At 55.4% G+C, this 27347-nt stretch overlaps 1 protein-coding gene across 2 annotated transcripts; it reads right to left on the bottom strand.

The window, feature by feature from the left end:
- Positions 1 to 237: 237 nt before the first annotated feature.
- Positions 238 to 24187, bottom strand: PHF8 (PHD finger protein 8). 2 transcript variants are annotated; one of them, XM_074278507.1, is made up of 21 exons: positions 23520 to 24187; positions 19014 to 19099; positions 18277 to 18397; positions 17469 to 17629; positions 17027 to 17168; positions 15930 to 16116; positions 14941 to 15103; positions 14206 to 14293; positions 13745 to 13851; positions 13159 to 13250; positions 12635 to 12724; positions 11818 to 12114; positions 11401 to 11540; positions 10139 to 10317; positions 9664 to 9749; positions 8761 to 8894; positions 7970 to 8325; positions 7308 to 7403; positions 6166 to 6275; positions 5193 to 5520; positions 238 to 1982 (listed from the first exon to the last, which is right to left on the bottom strand). In XM_074278507.1, exons 1-21 carry the CDS (start codon positions 23723 to 23725, stop codon positions 1894 to 1896), a joined length of 3258 nt encoding a protein of 1085 aa, XP_074134608.1. In that variant the 5' UTR covers positions 23726 to 24187; the 3' UTR covers positions 238 to 1893. The 2 variants fall into 2 exon arrangements, with proteins under 2 accessions (XP_074134608.1, XP_074134609.1); XM_074278508.1 differs by having other exon boundaries at positions 7970 to 8321; positions 8790 to 8894.
- Between the last annotated feature and the right edge of the window lie 3160 nt (positions 24188 to 27347).

The raw sequence follows: 27347 nt of genomic DNA, 5'->3' as shown, positions 1-27347 counted from the left end.
TGAGCGGAACGCAGCCATGGGACCTCAGCCTGAGTTAGCAAGCCCATCCCCACCCCAGGATTGTCGTCAAAGATTCGGGAAAGGGGTTCTCTCGATCCCAGGTCAGCCACGGAAAGTCCCCCCCGTAGCTTTTGAGAAACGGGGTTCCTCGTGCTCCTGTTTCCTCCTCTTCCCCCCACCCGAGGCTGAAAAGGGAAGACTTCGACCCACGCAAATAACTGAAAGCTAAGTCAGTGCCAAGATATAACAAGTTTTATCTCTCTAGGAAAGGACGGATCTAAATAAAAAATATAAATTACATCAGTAATAACACCAAATGGGGGGAGGGGACATCCAACTGAAAGCAACCGCCGCCGCCACCAGAGTCTGGCTTCGTGTCCCAAATACACAATCCTCCCCTTCTAAAAATAGATTTCAACATGTACAGAAGCGTGGCGGCGGTGGCTCGAGCGCGTCTTCTCTTTTGTAAAAATAGAATCCAGATGAATAGAAATGCTTTCTTCTGGGCCCCCAGCCCAGCCTCCGGCTGGCTCTTTGGCTAAGGAGGGAGAGAGGCAGAGATGGACTCCCTCCCTTGGGCTGTTAACCCCCCCCCCCCACTGACAACCTGAAAATCCAGAGTCTGACAAAGAAAAACGGTCATCCCCACTTGGCTCTCTGTAAGGGGGACGGCCTTTCCCTTCACCATCGTACATCATCCACAACAACAACTGAAAAGCAAAACGGGGCCCTGAACCTCAGAAATCAAAAACGCGAAATGAGAGCATCCTGGATGGAGCTGGGCTGGGATGCCCCAAATTGGGTGGTCTTCTGGTAGCGATTAGCTGCCTTTGCCTGTGTGCCAGGCCCCGGCAAGCGGGACTGAGGATGAGGTCTGAGGAGGTGGAGCAGCGGGCAGGGCCAGAGCAGGAGCCAATGTCCCACCACAGGCCCTGCCGCCTCCTGCTCCGCCTGAGTGGCAAAGAGCTCAGAATGAGGGAAACGAGTAAAGGAGGGAGGTTTGGAAAGGGGGCTGGAGAACTTGGGGAGGAGCTCCAGGAAGCCCCCCCAGCTGCTGGCTCAGGCTTTAAGCGAGCGGCCCTTCCGCTTGCAGTATCCCAGTGGGGAGATGCCCCCCAGGTCCCTGAGTCACCGGAACGATCCCGGTCACGCAGAGCGAGCAGCTGGGACAGGCCGAATGAGCCGTAGACGGCGCTTTCCGACCCTGGCCGGTTGCTCGGAGGGAGCGTGTGCAGGCGCCCCCCTCCGAACCCAACCAAATTGGAGCTGAAGGAGCCAAAGTAGGAGCGGGGAGTGATACTTTGCTTATGGGCTCTTTCAGGTCTGAGGTGATAAGAAAGCAACCTCTTCGGCATCCAGTGTCAGAGGGCCGACCCTGAACAAGGAGGAGCAGGTCGGGAAGGCAGAGCAGCCCAGGGAAGTTGGCTGCTCACACATGGCTTCTAGACAGGCCACAAGGAGTGGCGTAGTGAGCCCGGAGCAGGCCTCCTGCTCCAAACGAGGCGAATGGGCCCAGATTGGGGGGGGGAAGGGCAGCAAGTTATTGAAGGAGCACCCAGTCCCCCTGTTCTTGGGCCCTAACTAACTGAAACAGAAGAAACTGAAGGAAGGCCCCCCCTCAGAAGTCAAACTAGACTCCTCCAGCTTCTCTGTTTTCAAAGAGGGCGGCGAACAGAAAGAAAGGCCAGGAATAGGCAAAAAGGAACCGCGAGGGAGGCCAGTGAACAAAAGGTCAGGCTTCTTTCCTCCCTCTGCCACAGGGCCAGCCGTCCCCAAGGCTGACCAAGAGGGTTCCAAAGTAAAGAGAAGCTTGGTACCAGGAGTGTCTGCAAAGGAAAACCAAAGCCTCCGAGAAGCAGGAGACTGAAGCAGAGCCCCCACAAAGCAGGCGGCTCACAAGAGGAGTTTGCCGTTTCTGTGGATCTTCAAGATGCGGCCAAGTCGCTGCTTGGCAGTGGCTAGGCCCTTCTTAGGCCGCTTTCCTGGAAGCAGAAAGAAAAAAAAAAGGAAATGAAGGCCCAAACAAACTGGGGGCACCCCTTGACGAGGCCCAACAATCCGATCCCCCTCGTCAGTCTGCGAGCTTCCGCTTCCCCACGAATCAAGTGCCGCCTGACGGCCTGAACGAAGGCCCGTCCAGTCTCCTCAATGCACCCCTCTGGCCCTTAGAGGTCCCTGAAGACTTATTCTTTGAACCTAGTAAACGAAGAGCCTAGCGGGCCACGTTGTGGTCACGGTCACGCGTCTGGGCGGAATCTCAAGCTTACCTTTGACCTTAAGGATGGGACACAACTGAGAGGCTTCCACAGCTGACGTGGAAATCCTGTTGGGAGACCTGTGATTCTCACCCTCACCAGGGGAAGGGCTCTATCAACGTGTAACTCAGAGAAGGCCCAGGCCCCTAGTGCTTCCCCCGACCTGGCTACAAGGCCAGCTTCCAACTCCGCCGTGATGTGTGCTCCCCAGGCTCAGGGTCCCTGTCCCAAACCTGTTCGTCAAGAGCCTCTAGCGTGCCGAGTACCATGCCAGGGGCCGAACCCTAAGAGCCAAAGGAGAGGTCAGCCCTCCTCCCAGAGGGCTTCTCATCGGCTGGAGTCCAACGGAAGCTGGTGATAATCTGGAGAACACTGGTCACCACGGGCCAGGCACTGTGCTGAGCACTCTGAATCCTCACAACCACCCTGGGAGGCAGGGGCTCTTACTGGCATCCTATTACTTTGTTTAGAGGAAAATGAGGTGGATGGAGAGAGGTGAAATGCCTTGCCCAGGAGCATTCAAATGGTTAAGCGACTGAAGCTACATTTAATCTCAGGACTTCTTGACTTCGGCCCCAAAGCTTTTAGAGCCAGTTGTTTTTCAGCTGCATCAATTCTCTATGACCCTATTTTGGGGCCTTTCTTTGCAAGGATACCAAGTTGGCCATTTCCTTCTCCAGCTCATTTTGCAGATGAGGTAACTGAGGTAAACAGGGTGAAGTTGACTCATCCAGAGTCACCTAACTAGCAAGTGTCAGGCTGGATTTGACCTCAGGTCTTCAGGACTCCAGGCCCAGAGCTCTATTCACTGCGCCATGCAGCTACCCCCAAACTGGAGCTAGATGTGTGAAAAGACCCGACAATTAAGTATGGGGGTGAGGGGGACATTGTTCCGTGAAAGATGACATCAAGGTTGCAAGGTCAGGAAACTGAGGGGATCGTGGGAGAGAAAGGGAGGCTTCTTGGAGGTCGGGCAGGAGAAGGAGGTGATGAGCTGGAGATGCCTCTAAGACACACTGGCTGGCACTGGTGGCTGTGAGTTTGGAGTCTGAGAGACAGGAAAACCAACTGTGTCACCTGCATAGCTGTGATAAATGCACAGGGTCACATGACAAAAGAATAAAGAGAGGAGGAGCCAGGAACAGAGCCTTAGGGCTCGCCCACACAGTCCAGGAGCACCTACTCTAAGCCAGGCAAACTTGGGGGACCAGATCTGGATGAAGAAGCGGTAAGAGACACACCAGAACGAGGAGTGGAGGCCAAAAACCCCACGGCAGGGAGAGTATCCAGGAGATGGCGAAGGCTGCAGAGAGGGCAAAGAAAGTGAGACCGAAGAAAAGGCCTCGACTGGACTGGGCAGCCAAGAGGTCACGGGTAACCTTCAAGAGGTAGGAGATTTAGAAGATGACAACGAAAGACAAAGGAGTCAGGGCGTCCGCTGTCGATGGCTACGTTCAGAAATTCAGCCGCGAAAAGGCGAGCTATTGGCCAATGGGACCGGGGACGATCGGATCGCGAGGGGGAGTTTTGAAAACAGGAGTGACAAGAGGAATTTTTCAAAATAAGTAAATAAATATAATAGAAGATTGTTAGCATTAAAAAAACAAAAAAACCCAAAAACTTTACTAACTTTAAAGTGCTAAATCAATCCAAATTACTTTTACTAATGAATAACACAGCAGCCAGATATCATAAGTATTAGATCGAAAGCTCCTTGGCAAAAGGATTTATCTTTCACCTCTTTTTTTGGAAGCCTCAGGATTTAGCATCGTACTTGTCACATAGTAAAGCATAAAGACTTGACTTGGGGGAATGAAAAAAAAGAAGAGACATGGGCACATTTGTATGCAGTAGGAAAGGAAGCCAGCACACAGCGAAGGACCACAGATTACAGAGGGAGGTTGACAGCAGATTTAGTCGGTTGGAGAAGATAAAAGGGGACAGGACAGTGATGGTGCGGTGATGGTGAGAGTCACTTAAGCCAGGCTGGGCAAGGTCCACTCGGCAAGAGAACAAGGAGCAAAGGGACACGAGCGTAGAGGGTAGCGGAAAGTTGAGAGAGGAGAGGGAAGAGGATGACCGGTGGGCTGACTAACGGGGGCGGCAATGGATGCCCCAAGAAAGGAGCGAGTTAAGAGGAAAGTACAATGTATGGGACTGCCTGCCATCTAGGGGAGGGGGTGGAGGGAAGGAGGGGAAAATTCAGAACAGAAGGGAGTGCAAGGGATAATGTTGTAAAAAATTAACCATGCATATGTACTGTCAAAAATGTTATCGTTAGATCTGCTCCATCAGGCAAGCTGATAAGGAGGGACCGGACCTCGGGAAAGAAGAGGCTGAGGCCGGGTGTCCTCTCCATAGGGACATCGACTAAAACCACAGGAGGTGGTGGCGTCACCAAGAGTGCCGAGAGAAGGAAACGGGAACTGGGAGGGCCTTGGGAGACAGACATCCATAGATGGGCTCTTTGAGAAGAACTGGCTGGGTAGCTCAGAGAACAGCGAGGAGAGACGATCACAAATGCAGTGGTTTCTCACCTTCTTCAGGCCAGACCGTGTCATTCTCCTGTTCAACGAGCTCCTAAGGCTCCCTATTACCTCAAGGGTCAAATACCTTTCGGAGCCCTCCAAGTGATTCCATACTGGTCACTGAAGCCAGGTTGATTTCCCACGGTGCCCTATTCCTACTAGCTGCTTCCCCACCCGAGACAGCAATCCCATCTCAACATGCTTGCCCCTTTACCTTCATCTCAAAAAAGTCCTCACTTCAATGCTTAGCTCAAGCACTCTGTCCTGCCTGAGGCCTCCCCTCTGGAAATGACTCTGGAGCTTAGGCCAGAAACAGCTCAGTACCCAGGGGACAGCTGACCGATGAGGAGACCATGGCCGTGCTTCTCACAAGGCGATGTCTATGAGGACGTGGGAACACTTGGCTTACCTTGTATTATCTGACTCCCTTGGGAGCTGGTCGAGGGCCGCCGCTGAGATAGGAAAACTCCGGGCGCCATGGGTGTGGTGCCTCGGTTCACCTGGGCCATGCCAAAAACACTGGGCCGGGCAGTATACTCATGGTCAGCCAGGCTGCCAGCAAAGGGTTCCTGCTTGGGCTCAGTAGGTGGCGGGGGGCTGAGTGGTACAACTACAGGTGGGGACACTGGCACGGGAGCAGCTGTGGCAGGACCGCTATCCTGAGAGGGTGACTGTTCCAGTTCCTTCACCACTGGTTTCTTCTTCAAATATTTCCTCTTCTGGGCTCTTTGCTGCTCCTGAAACACAAGCCAAGTGGGAGAAGACAGGCTTCTGAGAGAAAAGGAAGGGAGCTCTGGACAAACTTAAGTGAGAGGCCATTTATCCAAGTCGGACTTTAGGAGCAGTCTCTCATTAATGCCACGCTACCACTACTGCCCCCTACTTCCCAAAGTAACGTGTCGGAACGACTGCCCTGACGTGGGCTCGGTGAGTCATCAAAGTTACCCATGTCACTTTTAAATGACCGACATGTTCCCCTGAGAGCACCCTAGCTCTAGTGACTGAACCCAGCCCCAAATCAAGAGAACCCCAATGTCTGGTAGGCTTTGGGATGGCATCAACATTATATATTTTCAACATAATAAAACCTCCCCAGAAAACGTAAGATCCCTTCTGAGGTTGCCGATAGGGGGCCGCCCCCTCACACAGCACCCTGGCCAGGAGTTGGCTCTCGGAACACAGTCCCACCAAGTCAGCTTTTGGCCAGGGGCTTCCCTTGACCTTAACCCAAAGCCCATCTGTGCCCCGGCACACACACGCATATTGGGCGGCATATATTGGAGAACCCTGGCCACCTCTTCAAGCTCTGCCTCCCCAGCCAGCACCCAAGGCACATGGCAGCTCTTTGCTCAGCATAAAGAGCTGGGACCCTGGACACCTACCTGCTGAGCCAGCTTTGCAGCTGCTGCAGCTAACCCAGTCTCAATAGACGCCACACGAGTCCCCTCCCGAACAGGCCGGGCCTGCTTTGGGAGGGTTGGGGTCACACGGGCTGCAATGAAAACAAAGTCAATGGAAGATAATGCCCAAGCTTGGGAAATGAGGCTCCTGCTGCCGCCTCCAGCAGCCCTGATCATCCAGACACAAGGGGGACCCACATCCATCTAGGACTTTCCTGTGCCCCAGGCTTCCTCTTCTCCAAGGTCCTCTCTCACCTCTACCTACTAAAACGTGTACACCAAACCAAATGCCTGGGCTTAAGCTCGACCAGTGCAGGTTTCTGTGGGACCCAGAGAGAGCACTGTACGGGGAACCTGAGCGACCCGGACTCTAACCTCAACTCTCCTCCCGTGACCTAGTTTCCCTTATCTCCAAAACAGGGCCAAATAGGACAAAGAAGCAGCCCAGCTCCCGACTTCGGCTAGGGAACTGGTCTTCCGCTTAACACTGAACACCGTGGGAAATTCTCTGAATCCGAGGGCATTAAAGTTAGAAAGTATTCGTGGACGCGCCTCTGCTTAACAGTGGGATCTCTGGGTTGAAGGGTATGGACAATTTAGCAACTGATTCCAAAGCGGTTTACCTAACAGTTCTACCCATAGTGCTTTTAAAGGTACCGCCTGCCTGTGGCCCCTCCAATATGGATTCCCTCTTTATTTTTGCCACTTAAGACAGATGACAAATGCACTTTTTAGCAATTTAGCTTCTCTTCAGATTTCCTCAGGCCAAGGGAAGCAAATCACACCATGCCTCTGAGATTAGATGACAGTGTGGACAGCCGTGAAGACTTTCTCATATTTAAATATGGACGAACGACTTTGGCGCTCAGGCAGTCCGTAATTAGCTGGCCCCTGATTCACAATAATAAAGACACAGGAGCACTGGGACCCCCCCCCCCCCCGCCAGCAAATGCCACCTGTGGCTCAACTGAATCCAACTCCCGAGTTCACCTTCTAATTCTAGTGCCACGTTTGTGCTGACGGTGACCTTTGCCAATCGGTGGCCCCGTTCCCTCATCCAAGCAGGTCAGAGGCCCTTGCTTGGGCGTCTCCTTGAGGACCTCAAGCTGGAACCCAACAATCACCTTTAGGGCTCCAAGGAGCATCATCTGTGCTCTTCCTCTTCCTGGGGCGCGATTTCAAAGCGGGGTCATCGTCGTCCGATTCAAGCGATGGGTAAACTAGGAGGAGGGGAAAGCTGCATTGTTTACCGGGCAGAAGTCAAACAGACATGAGCCTGGACATTAACGTCCCCAATATTCACGCCCAGAACTTTGGATTCTGGGAGAATGCCAGAGTGACACAGCCACACCAGGCCCGCACTTCCAAAGTTACTCTTCACTCCGGCACCTGGGCCCCACTTTGCCCTGCCCTCTCTTCATGTCATGAGATAGTGTCTGGACATACTCCCTCCCGCCCACCTAAGGGCTACCTCGAAAAAATCTGAGGGCTCTCAGACTGGGAGCCTCAGAATGGTCAACACCTTGGCTTCCTGGTGAAGCCCAAGATGTGGAGGGAGGATGTACCGGGGTAGGGCAGGAGAGACTAGGACGAAGATCGCCCCGAGGTCCAGCTCACATCGAGTCACGCTACATCACGTCCCCCGTCCCCGCTGGACACGCTGGCCCAAAATGGCAAAGCTGGCCCTCAAATAAGCCTGGCAGCTGACAGGTTGGAAAGACCCATGGCTGCTTCCCCCCCCCCCATTTTGTGGGCCCACAGCCCTGTGCATTGCTCCCAGGCTTACTGTACTCGGCATCCTTGAAGCAAGCCCCCAGGCTTTCCTGTTCATCATCTAGACTGGCCTCGGCTTCCTCTTCCTCTTCTTCCTCGCTTTCCACCTTCTGTTGGACGACCATCTGCTTCCCGGTACGCTTGCCGGGGGCCCGCTGGCCAGTTGGGACACTGGAGCCATCGGTCTTCCCACGAGCAGAGATGCCACTGCTGCTGGCGCCGGCACTGCCACCGCCGCCGCCTTCATGCCCCGCGGCCCACCAGGCCTGAAGGGTGGAGGCCGAGGGGGAGCTCGAGGAGGAGCGGAGGTTTGCCATGCAGAGCATCCCCTGGATGGCTTCCTGGGTGCTGGGAGACGCGGGGGCCTCGCTGCAAGGGACAAAGAAAAATAGCTGAAAGGAGGCCCTCCTGGGGAGGGAGCCACTCAACAGAGCCAAGTCAAGGAGTGGGAAAGCCAGCTCAGGAGCTGGCGTCAGGGAGGGGAGGTGTCTCGGGCCTCAGCCTTCGCCTCTCCTCCCGGAGGGCGAGTGGCGCTGCTCAGTCAGGGAGTGGGCTGGACAGGCAAACGTGGAGCTCCCTCAAACCCCCGGGCTCCCCCAGTTCCTACACCATTGGTTCCCTCATCCCCTGTCTCACTGTCCTTAGGGTCACTGTGGACTTCTGCTGATGGTACAGGTGTCCAATCTCCTTTGTTCAGTGGCACAGGAGGCAGCTTGGTCTTTATTACATACCGAAGCCAAGCGCCTCAGCCTGGGCATGAACTGTCTGACTTCCAGGGAAGGAGAAACGGAGGCAGGTACTCACTTGAGGGCTGCAGAGACTGGTCCCCCCACCTGCCTGCTGGCCTTGAGCAGATCTAGAATCCCTGCCGTTCCAGCGCTGGGCCCAAGCTGGGCTTCTACTCCTTCTGTCAGGTCCTCGTCTGTTGTATAATCCTCCTGGAGCGGTCCAAAGGAGCATTTGTAGTTTGATCGAGTGTATTGCACAAGACACCCCGGAATCCCAGGCCCTTCACCCCACCCTCTGCCAGCTTCTCTCTCTCTCAGTGTCTCTTTCTTCTTCTTATTAAATGAATTACTCTTTTGTTTCTACTGTCTCTTTTTTACTCTCTCTCTAGTGCTTTATCTCTTTCCCCGTTTTTCTCAACTTCTTTTCTTTTCTCTCAGTCCGTCACTGTCACTCTCTCTCTCAGGCTCTCTTTCTATTCTCTCTTTGTCTCTGCCAGTCTGTTTTCTGATTTTCTTACTGACTCCATTCCTCTCTCTTTTCTGTTTCTAGTTCTCGCTTTCTTCCTCTCCAATTCTCTTTCTGTCTCTCTCTGTCCCTTTCCTGTTTTTCTCACTTTTTTTTTCTTCTCTCTCAGTCTGTCACTGTCACTCTATCACTCTGGCGCTCTGTTTCTCATTGTCTTTCTTAATCACACTTGCTCTTTCCTCCACCCCACCCCCCTCCTCCTCTGTCGCTCCCCTCCCTTTCCCTCTGCCTTTTAATCTCTCTTCACTCGAGCCAGACCAAAGGCCCCTGAAGTCTCTTGTGGTCTCCACACCTTGGCTCACCCCTAGGCCTTCTTCTGCCTCGACTCCCTTCTCCGGCCTCCCCCACCCCGACGTGGAGGATGTTTTGTCCAGAAGGCGAGGCCTCCTGAAACGTCAAGCTAATACGAGCTAGGGAAGCCTGAAGGCTCGGGGGCGAGAAACGGGCACCTACCTCAATGTCAAACTCTACCTCCCCTGGTTCCCGGATTCTGTTGGGGTCAGAGCAGGGCTTGGCGCGAGGCAACTTCCGGGGGAATTCTAGGACACAAAGAGGAGAACGCCTGGCCTCTCACCTCTGAACTGAAGAAAGCAGGGGAGGCGTCAGGTGGCAGGGCTGGGAGGATCTACGGTAGTGATGGGAAACCCAAACAGTCAGGGTGGGGCCCGAAACGCAAGAAGGGGTCCCTCCAGGCCGCACCCACCACTCCTTAGTCGTGTCTCTGCTCTAGAACCTTTGTTTTGTGGCTATTTCCCAACCGTTCCAGCTTGGGCCACAATCAAGAAAGCTGTGGGTCTGACACCTCTAGGCTAGAGCGGTAAACAAGGCCATTCCCCATTTTTGGAAGCTGTATGTGGAAGCCCAGGAGAACCACTGGGGTAGGGGCAGGGGGGTGGGAGGGGGACAGGGACAAGAGACTGAGACGCACTGGGTAACTTCTTTCTGGCTACCAGGACCTTCTTCTCCTTCCGAGGCGTCTCGTCGATCTGCAGGTCTTCTTCTGAGTCCAGGTCAAACTCCCCCTTGATCAGCATCTTGGTCTTGGTTGCCCGTCGTGACGAACTCTTGGAATTGCGGGAGCGGGCCGAGACCTTCACTTTCTTGTCACTGGGTTGGATAAAGCCAGATACGCACCCGCGTGCCCCACGCACATACACACACGCACACAGACACAGACATGCAGAGACACAGAATATCAAGACACTACCAGCGAGGCCCAAGCGAGCCAGCAGGGTGACAAGCCCCACAAAAGGCCGGCACTAGAGGAAACGGAAGGCTCTCCTGGCAGAGCATTTGTAGCCTGAACACAGAGCGAGTGCTGGGCCCTTTGGATCCCCTGCAATAGGGTAAAGCAACCAGGACCCTTTAGCAAGTCTGGCTGATTTCATCTGACCCGCAGGGTACCATTGCTCTGGGCAGCTGGAGCCCAGACAATCCGTTTCCCCCTTGGGTGGGTGATGAGGCAAAAATAAAGACCCACAAATAGTAGCACATGAGCCCCAGAAACCACCTGACAGCTCACCCCATGGCCCCTTTCTTCTGATCCCCCCACTCCCTGACTGCCTGTCCCTTTTCTCTCTGTCCCTAAACATGCATCCAGTCTTCCATGGACACAGCATGGCATCGAAGCCCAGATCTCTGAAAAGAACTGAAACGTGCTTCGCCTCAAGCGTAAGGCCTCTTGGTTGTAACTGACAGATCCGCTGAGGTTGCCCGCTGCCCGCCTCCACACAACGCTTATGGCACCGGCAGCCCCAAGCATGGCTCCCCTCTCTGGAAAAGCTGATGATTCAGCTGCCATGTGCTTCACAGGAGAGCAAATATTTGTTCTCACTAGTTCCCAATAAGCCCCGAGTCACCGGGGACTTCTGGGTGCCCCGTGACTAACGCTTTTGCAGGAGATAATGGCCCCACAGCTCAGGAGCCATCAGAGACGAGAGCAAGACTGCAGCTACTACTTAGCCCCAGGACACAGCACATGACAGGGAAAATGCCCACTGCCCACGCTACCATTTCCTCCGGTTTAGTACAACCGAATCTTCTAGGGATTCCCATCGCCTCCTGGAGGTGCTTCCCCTCCCCCCTCCCCCCGCTCCGGCCATGGTCTTCGGACCCTTTCCTGCCCACTTTGAGGAAAAGACCTGCCCTGCTCACTACTCTTGGGCCCAGTGGGTCCCAGGTCCTACTCACCTTGCTGCTTTTCCATTGGCGAGTACGGCTGTAACTTGGCTCTCTTCAATGTCAGGTTCTAGGTCTAAGTCTAGATCTGGATCTGCATCCAGGTTTAGCTCTTCTTCTTGGGGAGTCAGGCAAGGGTTCGCAACCAGAAACTGAGGAAGAAAACAGCAGAAGCTCAGCCAAAGTCTGTCTCCAGACGAGAATCTAGAAAGTAGAGGGGATCCCCCTAACTAATCCCTGCATTCTAATCTGCATCCTGGCTGGGAAATGAGGCGACAGGACCAGAGCGACTCTCTCTGAAGCTGCTGATGCATCGAGGATCAGAAATATTACCCCAAGATTCTCAGGGGTTGTCCAGGCCTAAGGCCTCACCTAAGCAGAGAGGGGGTGGGGGGAGATGAGGGGTAAGGGGGTCCTGGGGAAGCCCACCTGGCCCTTGGGAGGGCCGCTCGTCTTCAGGGCCTGCCGCGTATATTTGTCCAGCACATCGAGGTCCAGGTTACCAGAATCCACTGTGGCCACGTTCTCTCTCCCCTTGCGCTCTGCCTTCTTCCCGGTCATCACCTTGACCCGGGAACTTCTCTTTTTGGAGCTGGTTTTAGAGGCTGGGTAAAATCTGACAGCAGAGGCTGGAGCTCCAGGACCCGACTTGGCCGGATTGCCGCTACCAGTCCTCTGGAGGCCAAAGGGGGTGCCAGTCTTCCCAATGTTCTGATGAAAGATATCCTGCAGAAACGGCAGAGCCACTGGCTAATGGGGAGCTGAGCTAGCTGTGCACTCATTCCAGGCCCGCGTGTCAGAGTGCCCACGGACACAGGCACACACCCATGCACGAGAGCTCCCTGGCTCTCGGAGGCGGCCCAATTCATTCAGGCCATGATGATTTAGTGAAGATTCTGTAATGGCTACATGTATGTTTGGTGCCCCCAAATCTTGTGCGCTGGCCCCTGAGAAAGGGCGGGAAATGGCTCAGAGGTACTAGAATGTTAGTCCCCTGCCTCTTCCACATCTCTGCTCTATAAAGGCAGGACAACGAGGGATGTCTGCTTGCAGCAACTTATCAAATTTCTCAGCCTCAGTTTCCCATTTGTCAAAAGCAAGAGACTAGAAATCAAACGTCCTCCCCAGGACGTTCAAAGGAAAATAAACGAACAGCTTCACCAATCTCGGACGCGAGGAGGAAGACACATGAGGAGTAGGCGGCAAACCAAACCCAGAAGGGGAACCTAGAGGCCCAAGCCCTCACCTCTACCAGCCGGATCTCCTTGGCCAGATCTTTGATAAGCTGGACGGTCCGCACGGTCTCGGGGATCTCGGCTTCATGCTCTGGTAAAGCCTATGGCCAAAAAGGATCAGGGATGGGATTAGGGGAGCCGGCCATTCCCTAAGGAGGGCAAAGAAATGGAACCGCTGCCCCCTATTGGCAAGCTATACCTTCAGGTCTTCTTTCATGGACCTTAACTACCTTAACTACCCAAAATGTACTCTTTGTTTCTGGTCTGGTCAACAGGGAGGACGGTGGGGGAAAGTGATCTTTCCTGCGCTCCTCCCCATCTGGGGGGTGGCGACCTAGACCGTTCAGTCCCGGCTTGGATGCCACCCCCCTGCGGCTCCAACATCCCCAGCTGGGCTTCTGTGCGACGCTGAAGCAGAGGGTAGCTCTCCCCGTGACTTGACATCCTACACCCACTGGAGCCTACCAGCTTGACCAGGAGTAAGTATGACACTCCTAGATGATAGGAGGAAGAACGTGGGAGAGAAACTCATCACCTCTTTCTTAGTCCAAGACCTGAAGGCCAAGTTCAAGGCTTTGGCTCCGTGGACCAGATAGGAAGCAGGGTGTCTCCTGTTCTCTCGTAACCCTGGAAGGAGCAGAGAAAGAAAGTGCGCTACTGGCAGCCACCCTTGCATTGCCCAAGTCAACCCTGGCGGGCATCTCTGCAGGTGAAAGGGGCCTGGGCTTAGAGTCCTGACCATCTTGGCAGGTTTCCAGGCTAAGTCACTTTGGAAGGGGTGGGTGAGCATGACCAAGAGGCAGGCGGGCAGCTGCTGAGGAAGCAGCCCCAGAGGAACGCGAGCTCCTTAAAGGCCCCTGCTTCCAAGGGTACCCCCACCTCATCTAGTGAGAAGCAGGGGGAACTCGTAGCCTTCCGGAACATGACCCTCCCCCTAGAAGCAAAGAGCCAGGAGAAGGGGGAAGCGGGCCTGAGTTCCAAGGGCAGCCTGTGGCTCCAAACCACCGAGGTAGAAGCGCTGAAGCATTGTGCCCCTGGCCCCGCTTCAGTCCCGCCAAGCTAAGGCACGGCCAGCACGGTAGGGCCAGAGAGGCAGAGGGGACACGGGCAGGGGCTCCTACCTCGGAAGATGTCCAGGATGTGCTTTCCCACGTACCAACAGATGGTCTCAAAATTGGGGAACTTGAAGAGGTCGGCTGTGCTCAGTCTCTTTTCAATGTCATAGGCCCTGAGGGGTGAGGGTGGGGGGCGGGGTGGTGGAGACGATGAGGGGCACGGAAGAGGTCGGCTGAGCCAGCCCCTGAAGTGCTTGCTCTTCCCTCCCCTTCTCGTCCTGTCCCCCCCTTGGCCCAGCACATCTGGCCACTGAGTCGGGGTGGTCCCGAGGAAGCTAGGCTCTGTGCTGCTCGGCCTTTGGGGGGGTGACCATTTGTTGGGCTCAGGTAAGGCAGCAGGCCGTGGCTGCTGTCGGGCTTCTCCGTCCCCTCGAACCCTCTGCTTCGAATGGTCCCCATTTCGGGTTCGTGGCAGGGAGAGGGAGGGAAGGGCTGGAACCAGTGGCCAACCCGAGGCCTGCACTCACTTGAGCTGCATCTCGATGTTGAGGCTATGTAGGAAGTTCCCTCCAAAGGCAAGGCAGTCCACGGGCGTCAGCACCGCATGGATCCAACCTGCCAGCACCACAGGAGAAAGTCACACCGCCACAGGGACACGGGGCCAGGCTCAGGGCTCCCCCAAAGCCCGCCTCTAACCCAGCCAGCCTCACTGGAAAGCAGCAGAACCCCTGAACTCATGTCTTCTCTTCCTCAATTCCCCAGTGCAATGGGGTGGGGTGGGGGGTTGAGGGGGAGGCTGCCACAGGACTACTTCAGCATTTCTCCTCCTGGCCTGGGCTCTTGCTCCTAGTCCCTCCCACTCAGTGAACTATGCCCACGCCCGCAGGTTTCACCTCAGAGGCCAGAGTCACATCATCCGCACTGGGACAACAGGCCACGCTCGGATCCCTGCTTGGCTCCCTTCCTCGTCCCACAGTCCTGACTGTGATTCCAAGGACCGTCACCACTGAGCCCCATCTCGCTCTTAGAACCCTCTCCCTTTCTGTGGTGCCAGGGACTCTGTCCCCTCCTGGTTTTCGCCTCTCCTGACTGTCACCCCAAGGGCTGCGTGTCCACCACCGTAACGTCCCCAGTGAAATACATGACAGCGTCAGAGAGCTCGAGAGGCTCCCAGCAGCCCAGGGGTGGGGATGGGGGGGTGGTCCCCTATAGGCGGCGCCATCGGCCCCCTCCCCTCCCACCACCAGAGGCCCAGGCAGAACCTGTGGGGATGAAGAGCGTCTGGCCCTGCTTCACACAGCACTTGTAGCACATGTCCACCTGGTCCCCAAAGAACATTTCTCGCTGGTTGGAAGAGCTGCTCCAGCACTCGAATAAGGACAGGTTTGCCGGGGTGGGGCGGATTAAGTAGAAAACCTTCTCCCCCTGAAGGACAAAAAGGAGACATTAAGGAAACCTAGAGAAAGCAGCTGCAAGGGGCCTTACAGATCAACCCCAACGGCCTCACTTTACAGTCAGAACAACTGAGACCCAGAGTGATAAACAGCGGGTCCAGGCCCAGCACTGCTTGAACACAGCCCTGAATGGCCGCTCCTCTGAGGCCTCCCAGAGCCTGGCCCGGGCCCATCCACCTGAATGGCAGCTGCCTGGCCGCATCTAGCTAGCACCAGTGCTAACAGCCCGAGAGAAGGTGACAATACGAACGTCCACAGTGCTTTGGGCAAAAGCAGCCGCCGCCAGGAGAACACGCTACTCCACAGTCCGGGGCAACACAGGCTCTCTTGAGAAGCCCTAATGAGGAAGCCTTTGCCTGTTACCAACAGGTGGCATTTCATTTCTTTCTGCCTAGACTGTCTACACTTGACAGGAATGGACTCTGCCTTTTCCTAAAAATCTCTACCAGCTCCCACAAGTTGGGCCCTAGCTGGGAATGGCCCTCCTGATGGGGCAGGAAGGTCAGATTTTGTGACTTTCCCTCGCCCAGGCAAAGTGCAATTGGGAAGCTGGCTGAAGGCCAACCGGTAGGGAAGTGGGCTCACTTGGACGGGAAGTTTCCTAACCGACAGTTCACGTTCACGACGCCCATGTCCGAACCACCCAATGACCTAGGAGATCCCTTCAGAAAGTGGACCTAAACTGGTCAACCCCTGAATAGACTGGGAGGTGGGGCCTGGATTATCCCTGGGAACCGTCAAACATAAGCAAGGAATCTCATAGGGGCTGGAGCACGGCACAAGGTCCCACCACCTACCCTGAGCACGTGATACCAGACAGAGGTACCGCCAAAGTCGATGTGGAAATCAGTATAGCTGTCCCGCACGCCCATGAGACAATACTTTTGCACGCTGGGCCGTTCAAACACAGACTCTTCGGGCCACAGGTTCTCTACCCAGGAGAGCTTCCGGACAATCTTAGGAGTCTCCACGAGATTCGAAAGTCTGGAAATAGAGAAATCAGATTAAACGTCCCTCGGGACCCCTGTCCTCTCGAATACTTGGGAGAATCTTAAGGCAAAGGGTGAGATAGTTGATTTGCTGGCTCGTCTGGTACTTTGAAACAGACGTGTCTGAAAACAATTCTTTCCCAGAATCCCACGGGCACACAAGGGAAAAAAACATCCAGGTTCCCCGTTCTTTGGCTATTTACAATCTCCCAGGCCATCCAATCCCTCAGCTCTTCCTGTTCTCCAGTCTTCCCTTTGGCCGTGGAGTCTAACTCCCTCTCTGGAATCCTGGAGAAACTCCATGTGTTCGTGTCTGCCAAGCTCGACAGCGCACGTGCCAAATCAAAGGCGAGGGCAGAGAACACCGCTCTGCCCTGGCTTTGAACAAGAGCATCTGGCGGATGGCTAGGTGCAGGGTACACGGACTGAGTCACCCTAGCCATATACTACCAGGTCGCTGGCTTTGTTAGAAGGCGGACAGAAACTTAACCGGAAGGAAAATTACTTTGGAGCCAACTTTGCAAAATCCACCTCCTGAGACCCGAATGCTGCTCACACTGAACTGTGTTTTGGTAAAGAAACATGCTTTTCTTTTCTTTCTTTTAAATTTTTTTTTTTTAAGTATTAAAAAATGTCCCCCAATACACATAAAAATAGTTTTCAATGTTCCTTTGGTTAAAATTCCGAGTTCCCAATTTTTTCTCTTTCCCTTCTTCCCTCCCCTTCCCTGAAACAGGAAGCCACCTGATAGAGGTCATACGCGAGCTATCATTTTACGAAACCTTGGGGAAGGCGCCTCTCTTGAAGGCCGGGCGCAGCCTGCGCTGAGCATGTGTGGAGAGGGGAGACCCAAAGAACCGAGTGAGGTGAGCACGTGGCAGAGGTCCTTGCCCCCCCCCACTCACCTGGTATCAGAAAACTCGAGGCTGATGACATTGAGGACTTTCTCCCTTTTCCCGCTACAGTAGTAATGCACAAAGTCCCCAAGTTTCATCTTGCAATCAGCCTGACGGATCACATCAATAACATCGATCTCTTTGTCAGCACCTGGAGCAGAAAGAAGTGCCTTACACAAACAGGGATGGGCAGCACCAGCCCCCGCCCCCCATCTGGGCTTCCTCAGGGAAGTGGCTAAAGGCCTGTCCCTGCACAAGCAGCTGTTTCTTCAGAGCAACAGACTTTGCAAAAAGACTCTTCCATAACTACCATCTTTGTTTAAGCCACACCACTGTTCCATGAGATAGTTACTGATGGATGAGGAAACTAAGGGTCAGAGGGGTCAGAGAGGTCCATGGTCACACAAATGCTAAGCAACATATGAGATTGAGGGAGGCACAAGCCGCTTACCGATGTAATACTCCACTTCTCTCACAGTGAATGCCGGGGAAGGCAAAGTCATGCCCAGGCCATCCTTCTTCAGCACCAAAATGGGCACACTAAAGCTGTTCTCTTCTAGGTACTCCACTGTCAGCTGGGCCCCTGTGGGCTTCAAGATCACCTCATCGGCACTGGGGGGGGGGGGGTGAGGGGAGGGAAATGCAGGAGAAAAGCACATCACGGTGGGACCAGGCCATGGTCATGTGAGCCCCATCCTGAAAGCCACGGGACTGCCCCAGCCCCTTACATAAACTCCCCACTCCTCCCCTGTCCCTTTCAGGGAGACAGAGCAGGCAATGGCAGAAGTCAAAAGAAATTCTAGGAAGAGAGAGCTCAGAACCCGGGCACACGACACCGAGAGCCCAGAGCCATGCCGCCTCTCTGGCCTGGGCCCATGGCAGGGGGGCACGGGAAGGATTAGAGAAAAATCCTATCCTCAATCAGGCAACTATTCCAGGATGGAGGGAATTTGTAAAATCTTCAGATTCGGATTCAGACACAGAGGACACCCCCAAACCGGGAATCTGGCAGCCGGGGTGAGAGGCCAAGCACTTTGGGTGGGGGGACCAGCCTGGGGGATGCCACAGGCAGGCTCTGCGTGTGGGCGCATGCTGGCCAACAATCTGCTAGAGAAGGCCGTACCCCTTCTTAATGGAACTCTCTACTTGAAGGTGGTCTAAAGATCAGAAGAGGCAGTGGAGCATCCCTGCCAAGGGACATGCCGCTCAAGTCTTCGTGTGGGAGGTGCCGCCTCCTGCCTCCATCCAGATGCCCTCACCTGCGGAAGGGCCTTCCCCGAAGCTCCCGAATGAACATGGGACTCCCGGTCTGCACTGTCTTTCCCGCGTCTTTGTTTGCCACCAGTTCCTGCACCTTCGGGGCCCCTCGGCGTCTTTTCACTTCACCAAGAGAAGGTTTGGAAAGGGAGAGAGAAAGGGAAGAAGGAAGCGAGCATTTATATCTGTTCGAAGGGCCTACCATCTGCCAGGCACCGTGCTAAGCACCTCATGATTCTGATCTCATTCAATCTTCACAACAACCCTGGGAAGCAGGTGCTGTCATTGTCCTCAATGTACAGTTACGGAAACCGAGGCGGAGGTGAAGTGACTTGCCCAGCACTGCAGGCAAATCTCAACTCAGGTCTTTTGACTCCAAGTCCAGAGCTCTATGTGCTGCCTCATCTGGCTGCCACCTAATGGAAGTTGGCCTTGGGTCGGAGAGCCGGCGCCTAGGGCCCTGAGCTCACACCACGGGACAACCAGGCCCGTGGACGAAGTCCCACGGACCTCAGAACGCGGGGAAACGGATGGGAACCTAAAACGGTGGCTGACTTCCTAAAAGAGTTCCACGTCAAGAAGATGCCCAAAGCTGTGGATCTGCCAAGACACCCGAAGGTCCCAGCGATGCTCCCAGAGAAGCTGTCCCTAGAACTTAGACCAAGGCAGCTTCTGTTTCCTGAGGTCCCCCAAGCACTCACCCTCTTCTCTGGCCACAAGAGAACAAGACTTGACTTACTAACAGAAGGTCCGTGGAGGACCTCACAATTGGGGCAGTGGTAGAGGTCAATGTCGACTGCCTTCTCCTCTTCTACGCCAACACAACTGGAAAACAGATGGAAACATCCCAACTAGTCCAGGGGTTCAAGGTGCTCTCCTCCAAGTCCCAGGGACAAAAGCCTTCTAAACAATAATGACACAGAGTTGTGACACAGGGACCCCATTTTTTCCACACAACTATTCAGGTTTATCAAGGGAATGAAACTGGGGAGGACCCCCACAGCTATTTGGATCTCCACACCTCTGGGGCCAGGCAAGGTCCCACGCTGAGGAGGACCAGCCTCCATCGCCCCTCAGGATGATACAGATCATTAGGGAACCCAAAGCAGCCTCGCCACTTCCCTGCCCTGCTGTGGCCCCTGACTCTGTCTGCCCTCTGGCACCAAAAAGGACATGCGGGATCTTTCAGCCAGGCAACCTTCAAATGCCTGAAGACAACTTAAGAGAGCCGAGCATTTTATTCTCAGCGTGAGCACTTACGCCTCAGCGAGGCTTGTGAAGGCGGGCTCTTTGGCTGCCTAGCTAGACTTTAAAAGCCATGGAGGAAGGAGGAGCCGGTCGCCTAGCATTTACCCAAGTCACTCACTGATGATGCCTGGGGCCGCGCACGGATCCCTGGGGCACTCCACTGGAGACCACCTAGACGCTGAGCTATTAATGAGTGAGCACCGGGAGAGAAGGGAGTAAGATCTCAGGAAACTCCATTCAGTGAATAGGCAAAAAGGAAAGCAAGACTGTCTGGTGACGGCGTGTTCTAGTTAGCCTAATCAAAACAGACTTCTGCCAAGCCCGGCAGGCAAAAAAGGAGAGGCCCACCGGGCCTCTGCTGGCAACAGGACAATCCGCAGCCCTTCGGCGGCTAATCCTCCGAGCACCCAGAGGATCCAGATGAAACTGCTAAGCTACCCAGAAGATGGCCCACTACCGGTGAGACGAGAATTTCCCATAACGGCATGCTTCTGGGGCCCTCCTGGCTGGGCAAATGCCATGGGGCTCCAAGACCCAGACGCAAAGGCCCTGCGTGAAAGATAGGGGCAGCCCTGCAGAAATGTGCCTACCCTTCCCGGGACCACCTCGGCTCATCTGCCGTAAGGACATCTCCCCTTTATGTCCTCTCCGGAGGTCAAATGGGGCACTGTTCAAAGCACTGGCAAAATGGAAAAGGAAGCAGAGTCAGGGCCCCAAGGCTTGGCGCTTCTCAGAAGCTTTGCCATTGACCAGGTGCGCGCCTGGAGCCTCTTCCCGGGGCTGCTTTGAGTTGGTACACAAAGACTTTAGGGGAAGAGGAGAAGGGCTGTGGCCCCTGAGTCGGAGAAGTTTCCTCACCCGCGTGGAAATGCTAGACTGGGGGCGAGAAGCCCCTCCTGTCAAGGTGGGCACAGAAATGAACTGGAGACATTGGGCAGCATCGGAATGATTCTTCTGGGAAACCAGAAGAGTTGGGAGGACTTGGGCTAGCTGCCCCCACCTCTCCCGCTGCCACGGGGTCCCACCGGGGTGGTTGGCTCCCGGACCAGAAGGAACCTGCAGAAGCTGACTCAAAAGGCAGAAGAAAGGCCGGAACACACCTTCTCCGGAGGCGGCCAGAGACAAGGGGCAGCTTGGGGAAAGCTTAAGGTTCCCCTCCCCTTCTGCTGAGCAGAGAAAGGTAGGGGGAAGGGCCTTCCCCAGGGACAAGCCACTGAACCGGAGGGAAGCCACGAGGGGTTGGGGGAGTTGGGCATCACACTTCTGCTCAAGGCTGGCACCTGGCTCTTAATGGCCTGACAAGGAGAGGCGCTGGCTCCGCCGGCCATTCTGCCCACATCATTTTATCATTCTAGATTCAGTGCCGGCCCCTAGGTGTTTCAGGGGTCAGCTAAAAATAGACTGGGCAACCGGGTGGTACAGTGGATAGAGTGCCAGGCCCGGAGTCAAGGAGACTCATCTTCCTGAGTTCAAATCTGGCCTCTGATGTTCACTAGCCGTGTGACCCCTCGGCAAGTCACTTCACCCTGTTTGCCTCAGTTTCCTCATCTGTAAAATGAGCTGGAGAAGGAAATGGCAAACTGCTCCAGTATCTTTGCCAAGAAAACCCCAAATGGGGTCACGGAGAGTCAGGCATGACTGAAAAATGAACCAAAAAAGGATCCCTGTGAAGGGTTTAACTATGGCAGCATTCCTTGTCCTTTTTCACAGTCAGGCCTTTGAAAAGCACCTGAACCTGGGCCATCTCCACTGCACTGCCCCTCTCCTTTCCCCACCATGACCCCCGGATAAATGCTCCACTGTCCTCCGACCTCGAATCACTCCTGCCGTCGGTCGTGTGGGCCGCAGCATGAAGGTGCGCGTCACCCTTCTGACTTGGACTACTACAAATTGATGGTCCCATATCACCTGCTGCTGAGCAATCCTACCAGGTGTGCCTCATCCACTGTGCCCAAAACCTTCCTCCCTCCTGAAACTCCTATCCTCCCCTCCCTAGCCTGCTGAAAATCCTGGCTCTTATCTTAATCACTTGGGGCCATTTAAGGAGAACTCCTGTCCCATCTCCTCCCTCACCTTCTCACACAAAGAGATTCACCCCTCCACCTGCACCAGCCATCCCATTTAATCTTGGCTCTTGCAACACCCCCCTTCCTGTCAGCCCCACTCTCACTCCCTTCAATCTCTCCTCCCGTACCGGTCGCTTCCCGACTGTTTCCGAACATGCCCGCGTCTCCCCCATCCTCCAAACGCCCCGCTCGTATTTCAGACCTTTCCCAATTTTGTGGCCAAACTCAAAATAGCCGCCTCTACCTTGTCTCCCTGACTTTTTACAACCCAGCTTCCAAACTGATCGTTTCCCCGTTAGCCGCTCTCTTCAAAGTCCCCAGTGATATCTCGGTTACCAAATCCAATAGTCCTTTCTGAGTTCTCATCCTCGATTTCACTGTAACCTCTGACACACCGTATTTTTGGCTATGGTCTCTGGTTTCCGGGACACCCCCGCTTCCTGATTCTGCGCTCCCTCGGCCTCCAGCTTGCGCCGCCTCACCTCAGGGGTCCCCGGGGCTCTGTACTGGACCCTCTGCTCTTCTCCCTCTAGACCCCTTCACTGGGGACCTCTCGGGTTCCGGTAAACGAAAGCCCATCTGGCTCTATGCTAAGGACAGGGGCATGGCACAGAAGTGACTGCGTCACCTGCCCCCTCTCCCGTGTCCGGATAATAAACTCCAGTGGCTCCCTATGGCTTTTAGGAACAAATACAAAACGCTCGCTCTGTTTGGTGTTCAAAGTCCTGGCCCCCTGCTCTCTGTCTGCTCTTCTACGGCACTCTGCAGTATGTTCTTTGCTCCAGAGACTCTGTCTCCCCTCCGTGTTTCCTGGGGACGCCTGCAAGGCTCCCCCTCATCTCTCCATCCTGCCTGCTTTCAAGGCTCCGCTCAAATTCCACTCTCTAAAGCTTTTCCTGCTCACTGCCCTCAGCTCCAATCCATCCAACAACTGTTTTGTTTGGGAGCGTTTACAACCCTAGCTAGCCTGAGTGTGCCTTAAGAGCCTTTCTTTGCAGCCCCAGAACTTATCACAGTGCCTGGCACACAGCAGGTGCTCAATCAATGTGGGTTCACCAGTCCCTGAGCTCAGTACTTCAGTTGGAAGTCAGGATTTGGGGGCGTGGGCGCGTCTCCAGAGGGGTGTTCCCAAGTAGTGCAGCTCGGAGGGATCCAGAACAGGTCTTTGGCTAGCCCTGCTTTCTCTCCCAGAGCCCAATGAAGTGCAGAGGTCCAACAGACTCCATTGGTTCCCATGCTTCTGAGCCCCGGGGTCGGGGGAGCTCGAAACCCTCAGTACAGAAGGACAGAACACTTAGTTCAACAAAAAAAACAATTATGGGAGCCCGTGAGGGTGTGTCTTGGTGGTCCCCCCCCCCCCCCCAGCAACAGGATCGGAATTCTTCAGTTCCTGGTGGCACAAGGGCAACAGGTGCTCGGTTGTTAGCGGGCGGCAGGAGCGCAGCCCCGCCTCCTGCTGGAGCTCCTCAATGCCAATACATGGCTGCACGGCTGCCCCCCCCCCAAGCAGGGACACAGGACAGAAGGCCCAGTGTACGAGGGAGGGGCACACAGGGACAAACAAGTTGGGGGGGGGGGAATCCCACGAAGCACGGTTGGAGGCTTCCCGAAGCCCAGAAAGTCTGCGGGGGGAGGGGGGGCAGAGAGCAGGGAACAGACCACGTTGGAGGGGAGGCCAGAGGGGGACGCTACACGGTGGGGGGTGGGGGGCGAGGGGAGGTTATAAGCAGGTCACGGGTGAAAAACGCAGGGAGGAAGCGAAGGGGAAGGCGCCGAGAAGAGGAAACTCGGTGAGGGGCCGCTCGCCGAGGGGGGCGGGAGAGAGCGCGGGGGGGGGGGGGGGGGGGGGGGGGGAATAGAAGAGCGGGGAGAGGGGGAGCACGCGGACCAGAGGGAAGCGCGAGGGGGGAGGGGACGCCGGCCGGCCTCACCTGCCGTGGAACCAGTCTTGGCACAGGTCGCATTCGATCATGAAGCGGGTCACGTCGTAGGGCAACCGGCATAAGCAATACACCGGCGGGGAGGCCATCTTGGCCCGCGCCTGGGCCCGTGCCTCAGCCCGCTCCTGGGCCCGCGCCCCCCGTGGGGGGCAAAACTGGCCGCCGGAGGCCGGCAGCCTCGCGGGCGGCGCGGACATGGGTGGTGCGGCCTGGGCCCCAAAAGGGCAGGCGAGCGGACAGAGCTGGACCCGGGTACCAGGCGAGCGGGAAGGCGGACGACGATGACGGCGGCACCGGTGGCGGCGGTGGTGGCGGTGGCGGCGGCGGCGGCGGCGGCGGCGACGACGGAGAGCAGCGGGAGCGGTCGCAGCGCGGGGGGCGAGTGACGGTCGCGAGCGTAAGCGCGAGCACGGCCACGGGCGCTCTCCCCGCCCTCTCCGTGGTGCGACGTCACGTTACGTCACGTTACGTCACGTCGCCGGCGGAGCCGGGCCCGACTGGGAACCTTCAGTCCGGGCTAGGGTCCCCTCCCCAAGCGCGGCTCCTTGTATAGGACGCGCGGTGGAGGCGGAGGCGGAGGCGGAGGCGGCGGCGGCGGCGGCGGCGGCGGACGCCGAGGACGACGACGAGCACGGCGTCGGCAGCCCGTACCTCAGGTCCCGCCCCCTCCTCGGCCCTCCCCTTGGAGGGCGTGGCCCGAGCCCAGCTTCCGGACCCCGCCCCGCCCCCTTGCCGTCGCCGTCCGCGCGCCGGGGCCGCCTCTTTCCGCCGCAGACGAGGCTGTGCAGGCGCGTGGCGCCTAACACATTATGTTCAAAATCTCCAGGAAATGCGAGCGAGAGAGGGAAGGAACGACCGCGCGGGGGATGCTAGGAAACGCCATGTTGAGCGAGGCGTGAATCAATCTTGCCTGCGCCATCAGGGGCGTGGCGGAAGGGTCTGCACCTCCCGAGCGCCGGGTGGCGCAGGCGCGACTCGCCCGCACCCCGCCCCCTCCCCTCTGCAGCCCTGTGCGTGTCCCGGAGGCGCACCCGAGAGAAGCTCTTTGGGTGTTTTCTTGAGAGAATAAACGTTTATTAAAATCCAGTTCAGTCCGAGCACTCCCAGCAGGGAAAGCGGGCCCGGGCCTCACGAGGGCAGGCGGCTGGAGCGTCTCTGCACTGAGGCGGAGAGGCGGGGGCGGGAACAGGACCGAGAAGCGCTCGCTCACAAATCCAATAAGCTCCCCACACCAAGATGGTCAAGTGACCTGGGGGGAAAGGTCATCGCGCCCCCCCAACTCTGTTAAATAACAGCGAAAGCCGGCCAGGCCGGGAGGAGGCAACCCCCATCAGTTACTGTCACCGGCACCGCGAGCCTGCCCCTGCGCTTTTGTCCCAGGGACCCAATCAAGTCAGCAGACACCCAAGATGGCGAAATGAGAATGGCAAATAATGCCACCGGAAGCCTGGTGCCCGGGGCCTTCGGAAGGGATCAGCGTACCGAGCTGGCCACCTTCTGAGCGGGCTGAGCAATTGGGGGCGGGAGGAGGGCGGGGGCGGGCTAAACTCTGGCGAGGTTCACCTTGGGAAAGGACTGCCCAACCGAAAAGGAAACCGAAAAGGGCAGAAGTAGTGAAAGAGGGCTCAGCCCAAATGCTGGCACACAACAGCCAAATGCTGCCGTGCCCATGGCGAGGCCAGCTCGGTGTGCTTCTCAGGCTGACCGATGATTATAGAAAGACTGCCAGGCAAGGGAGCCCGCTACTCGTCTTCCCCCTCCGGAAATAAAAGCTCCTACTGGACAATGGGAAGGTGACATTTGCTATGAAAGGGGGCACCTGCGAGCTTTGGAAGGGAAGCTGACCTCGTGGGGCTTTGGGGCTGGCCGGGAGACTAGCTTCCCAAGAGGTCTGGGGAGCCCCGGCTAGCACAGTCCCTGGTATCTGCGTGACAGTAATTTGATATTTCCCAAATAAGGAAGTAGGCAGCCTCCAGCTTAGCGGGCTTTGCTACGCTTCAGCACGTCAGGGTTTTTGAAGGTGCACTGGGATCGCTACTAGCCAAAGTCCCCCAAACCCTCACCACCTCCACACTGGGGAAAAAACAACCACAAAAAACCTTTCTCAGCCAACAGCCAGTCCCCCGAAAGCCACTTTTCAAGGCTTTCTCACATCTCAAGGAGTCCCTTCCTGATCAATACTCAACGCTGTCGTCGTTCGACTGTGTGTTCCTCAGTCCTTATCTGTACCCCATTTTCCAAAAGCCAAAGTGGAATGACAGAAAGGGAAGCAGGGACTCCAATTCCCCGGGGAAGGCTGCGTGACACAGAGGGGAGCGAGAGCAATTGGCCAAGAAAGCAGCAAATGGGGTCCGGGGGACCTAGAGTCTTCTCCATATGGGGCGGACCCTGTGCACGAGGGTTTGCTCTTAGAATCACCTCCAAATTTCTTCCTGGTTTCTATCAATCCCGACCACTTTCACTGAGAGGACAAAGCTGAGAGTGCAAAGCAACCTGTTGGAGGGGGCGAATGTTTTGTGACATTTCACAAGTGGCTAGAAGCAGCAAGCAAGCAGTCACCAAAGAGAAAAGTGGGCTCAGGAGGGTTGAGGTTCTCCCTGAATGGGTGGGGGGCAGGTGATGGTGAAGAAACATGGCCCTCTCACAAGAGCCTAGTCATATGGTACACTAGAGGAGAAGATTACTTCCCGGAAAGGTGGTGACCAGCCAGGAGACTGGATCCCTAAAAAAAAGCACGAAATCACCCAAGTGTCAAAAAGCCTCCTCTTGGAGGCCTGAGAACTCTGCTGAGCCTCATCTAGAAAAACAAGGCTGCAGGGTGATTTCTGAGGGACTTACATAAACTGATGCCGAAGGAAATGAACAGAACCAGGAGATCATCATACCCGGCAGCAACCAGATTATGTGATGACCAATTCTGACGGACGGACGGAGCTCTCTTCAACAATGATTCCGGCCAGTTCCAAGGGTCTCACGATCAAAAAAGTCATCTAGACCCAGAGACAGGACTATGGCAACCCCAGTAGGGCTCACAACATGGCATTTTCACTGTTTTTTGTTGTTGTTTGCTTGCATTTTATTTTCTTTCTCATTCTTTTTCCTTTTCGATTTGAGTTTTCTTGTGCACCAACACAATTGTATAAATAGGAATGCATATATTGGATTTAACATATTTCTTACCATGGTTACCATATATTGGATTACTTGCTATCTAGGGAAGGGGATAGGGGAAGGAGGAGAACGCTTGGAAGACAATTCTCTCTCCTCTCCCCACCTCTGGAACTCTGAGAACAAATGCCCATACTCAAAGGGCTCTCCAGGTACTAGATGCTTGCTGCAGGGTGAATGTTTCTCTCTTGAGAAATCCCTAATAGATCAATCTTTGGATTGAACAACATTTTGCTTGGAAGAAAGGACATAGGGGATGGACTAAGACTTCCTTGTAAATCCTATTACTCTGTAACAGCATAAGCCTTTCTGGGGAACGTGGGGACGAAAAGTCTGTGTGGGGAAAGGGAGAGCTCTGTGGCTCTAGATAAAGGGCATGTGTGTGTGTGTGCGTGTGTGTGTGTGTGTGTGTGTGTGTGTGTGTGTGTGTGTGTGTGTAGGCATGGCCCCCTCTATATAAGATTGGATGTACCCAGAAAGGCACTCAATCACACATGCAGACACGCACACATACCCACAGTCCAATTTTAATCCATCCTTTTGTAATCTACCTCTGAGGAAGATCTCCAGTCTTTTCATAGTGCAAGTAATACATCAAATCAGAGGCAAGAATGTCTACCTCAAACTTCTCTGATTCACTTGAATCCCGTA

This window comes from Sminthopsis crassicaudata, chromosome X (assembly GCF_048593235.1).
Source record: "Sminthopsis crassicaudata isolate SCR6 chromosome X, ASM4859323v1, whole genome shotgun sequence".
Classification (NCBI taxonomy): Eukaryota; Metazoa; Chordata; class Mammalia; order Dasyuromorphia; family Dasyuridae; genus Sminthopsis; species Sminthopsis crassicaudata.
Note: the sequence above shows the minus strand (reverse complement) of the source record. Positions and strands in the feature narration are given on the sequence as shown.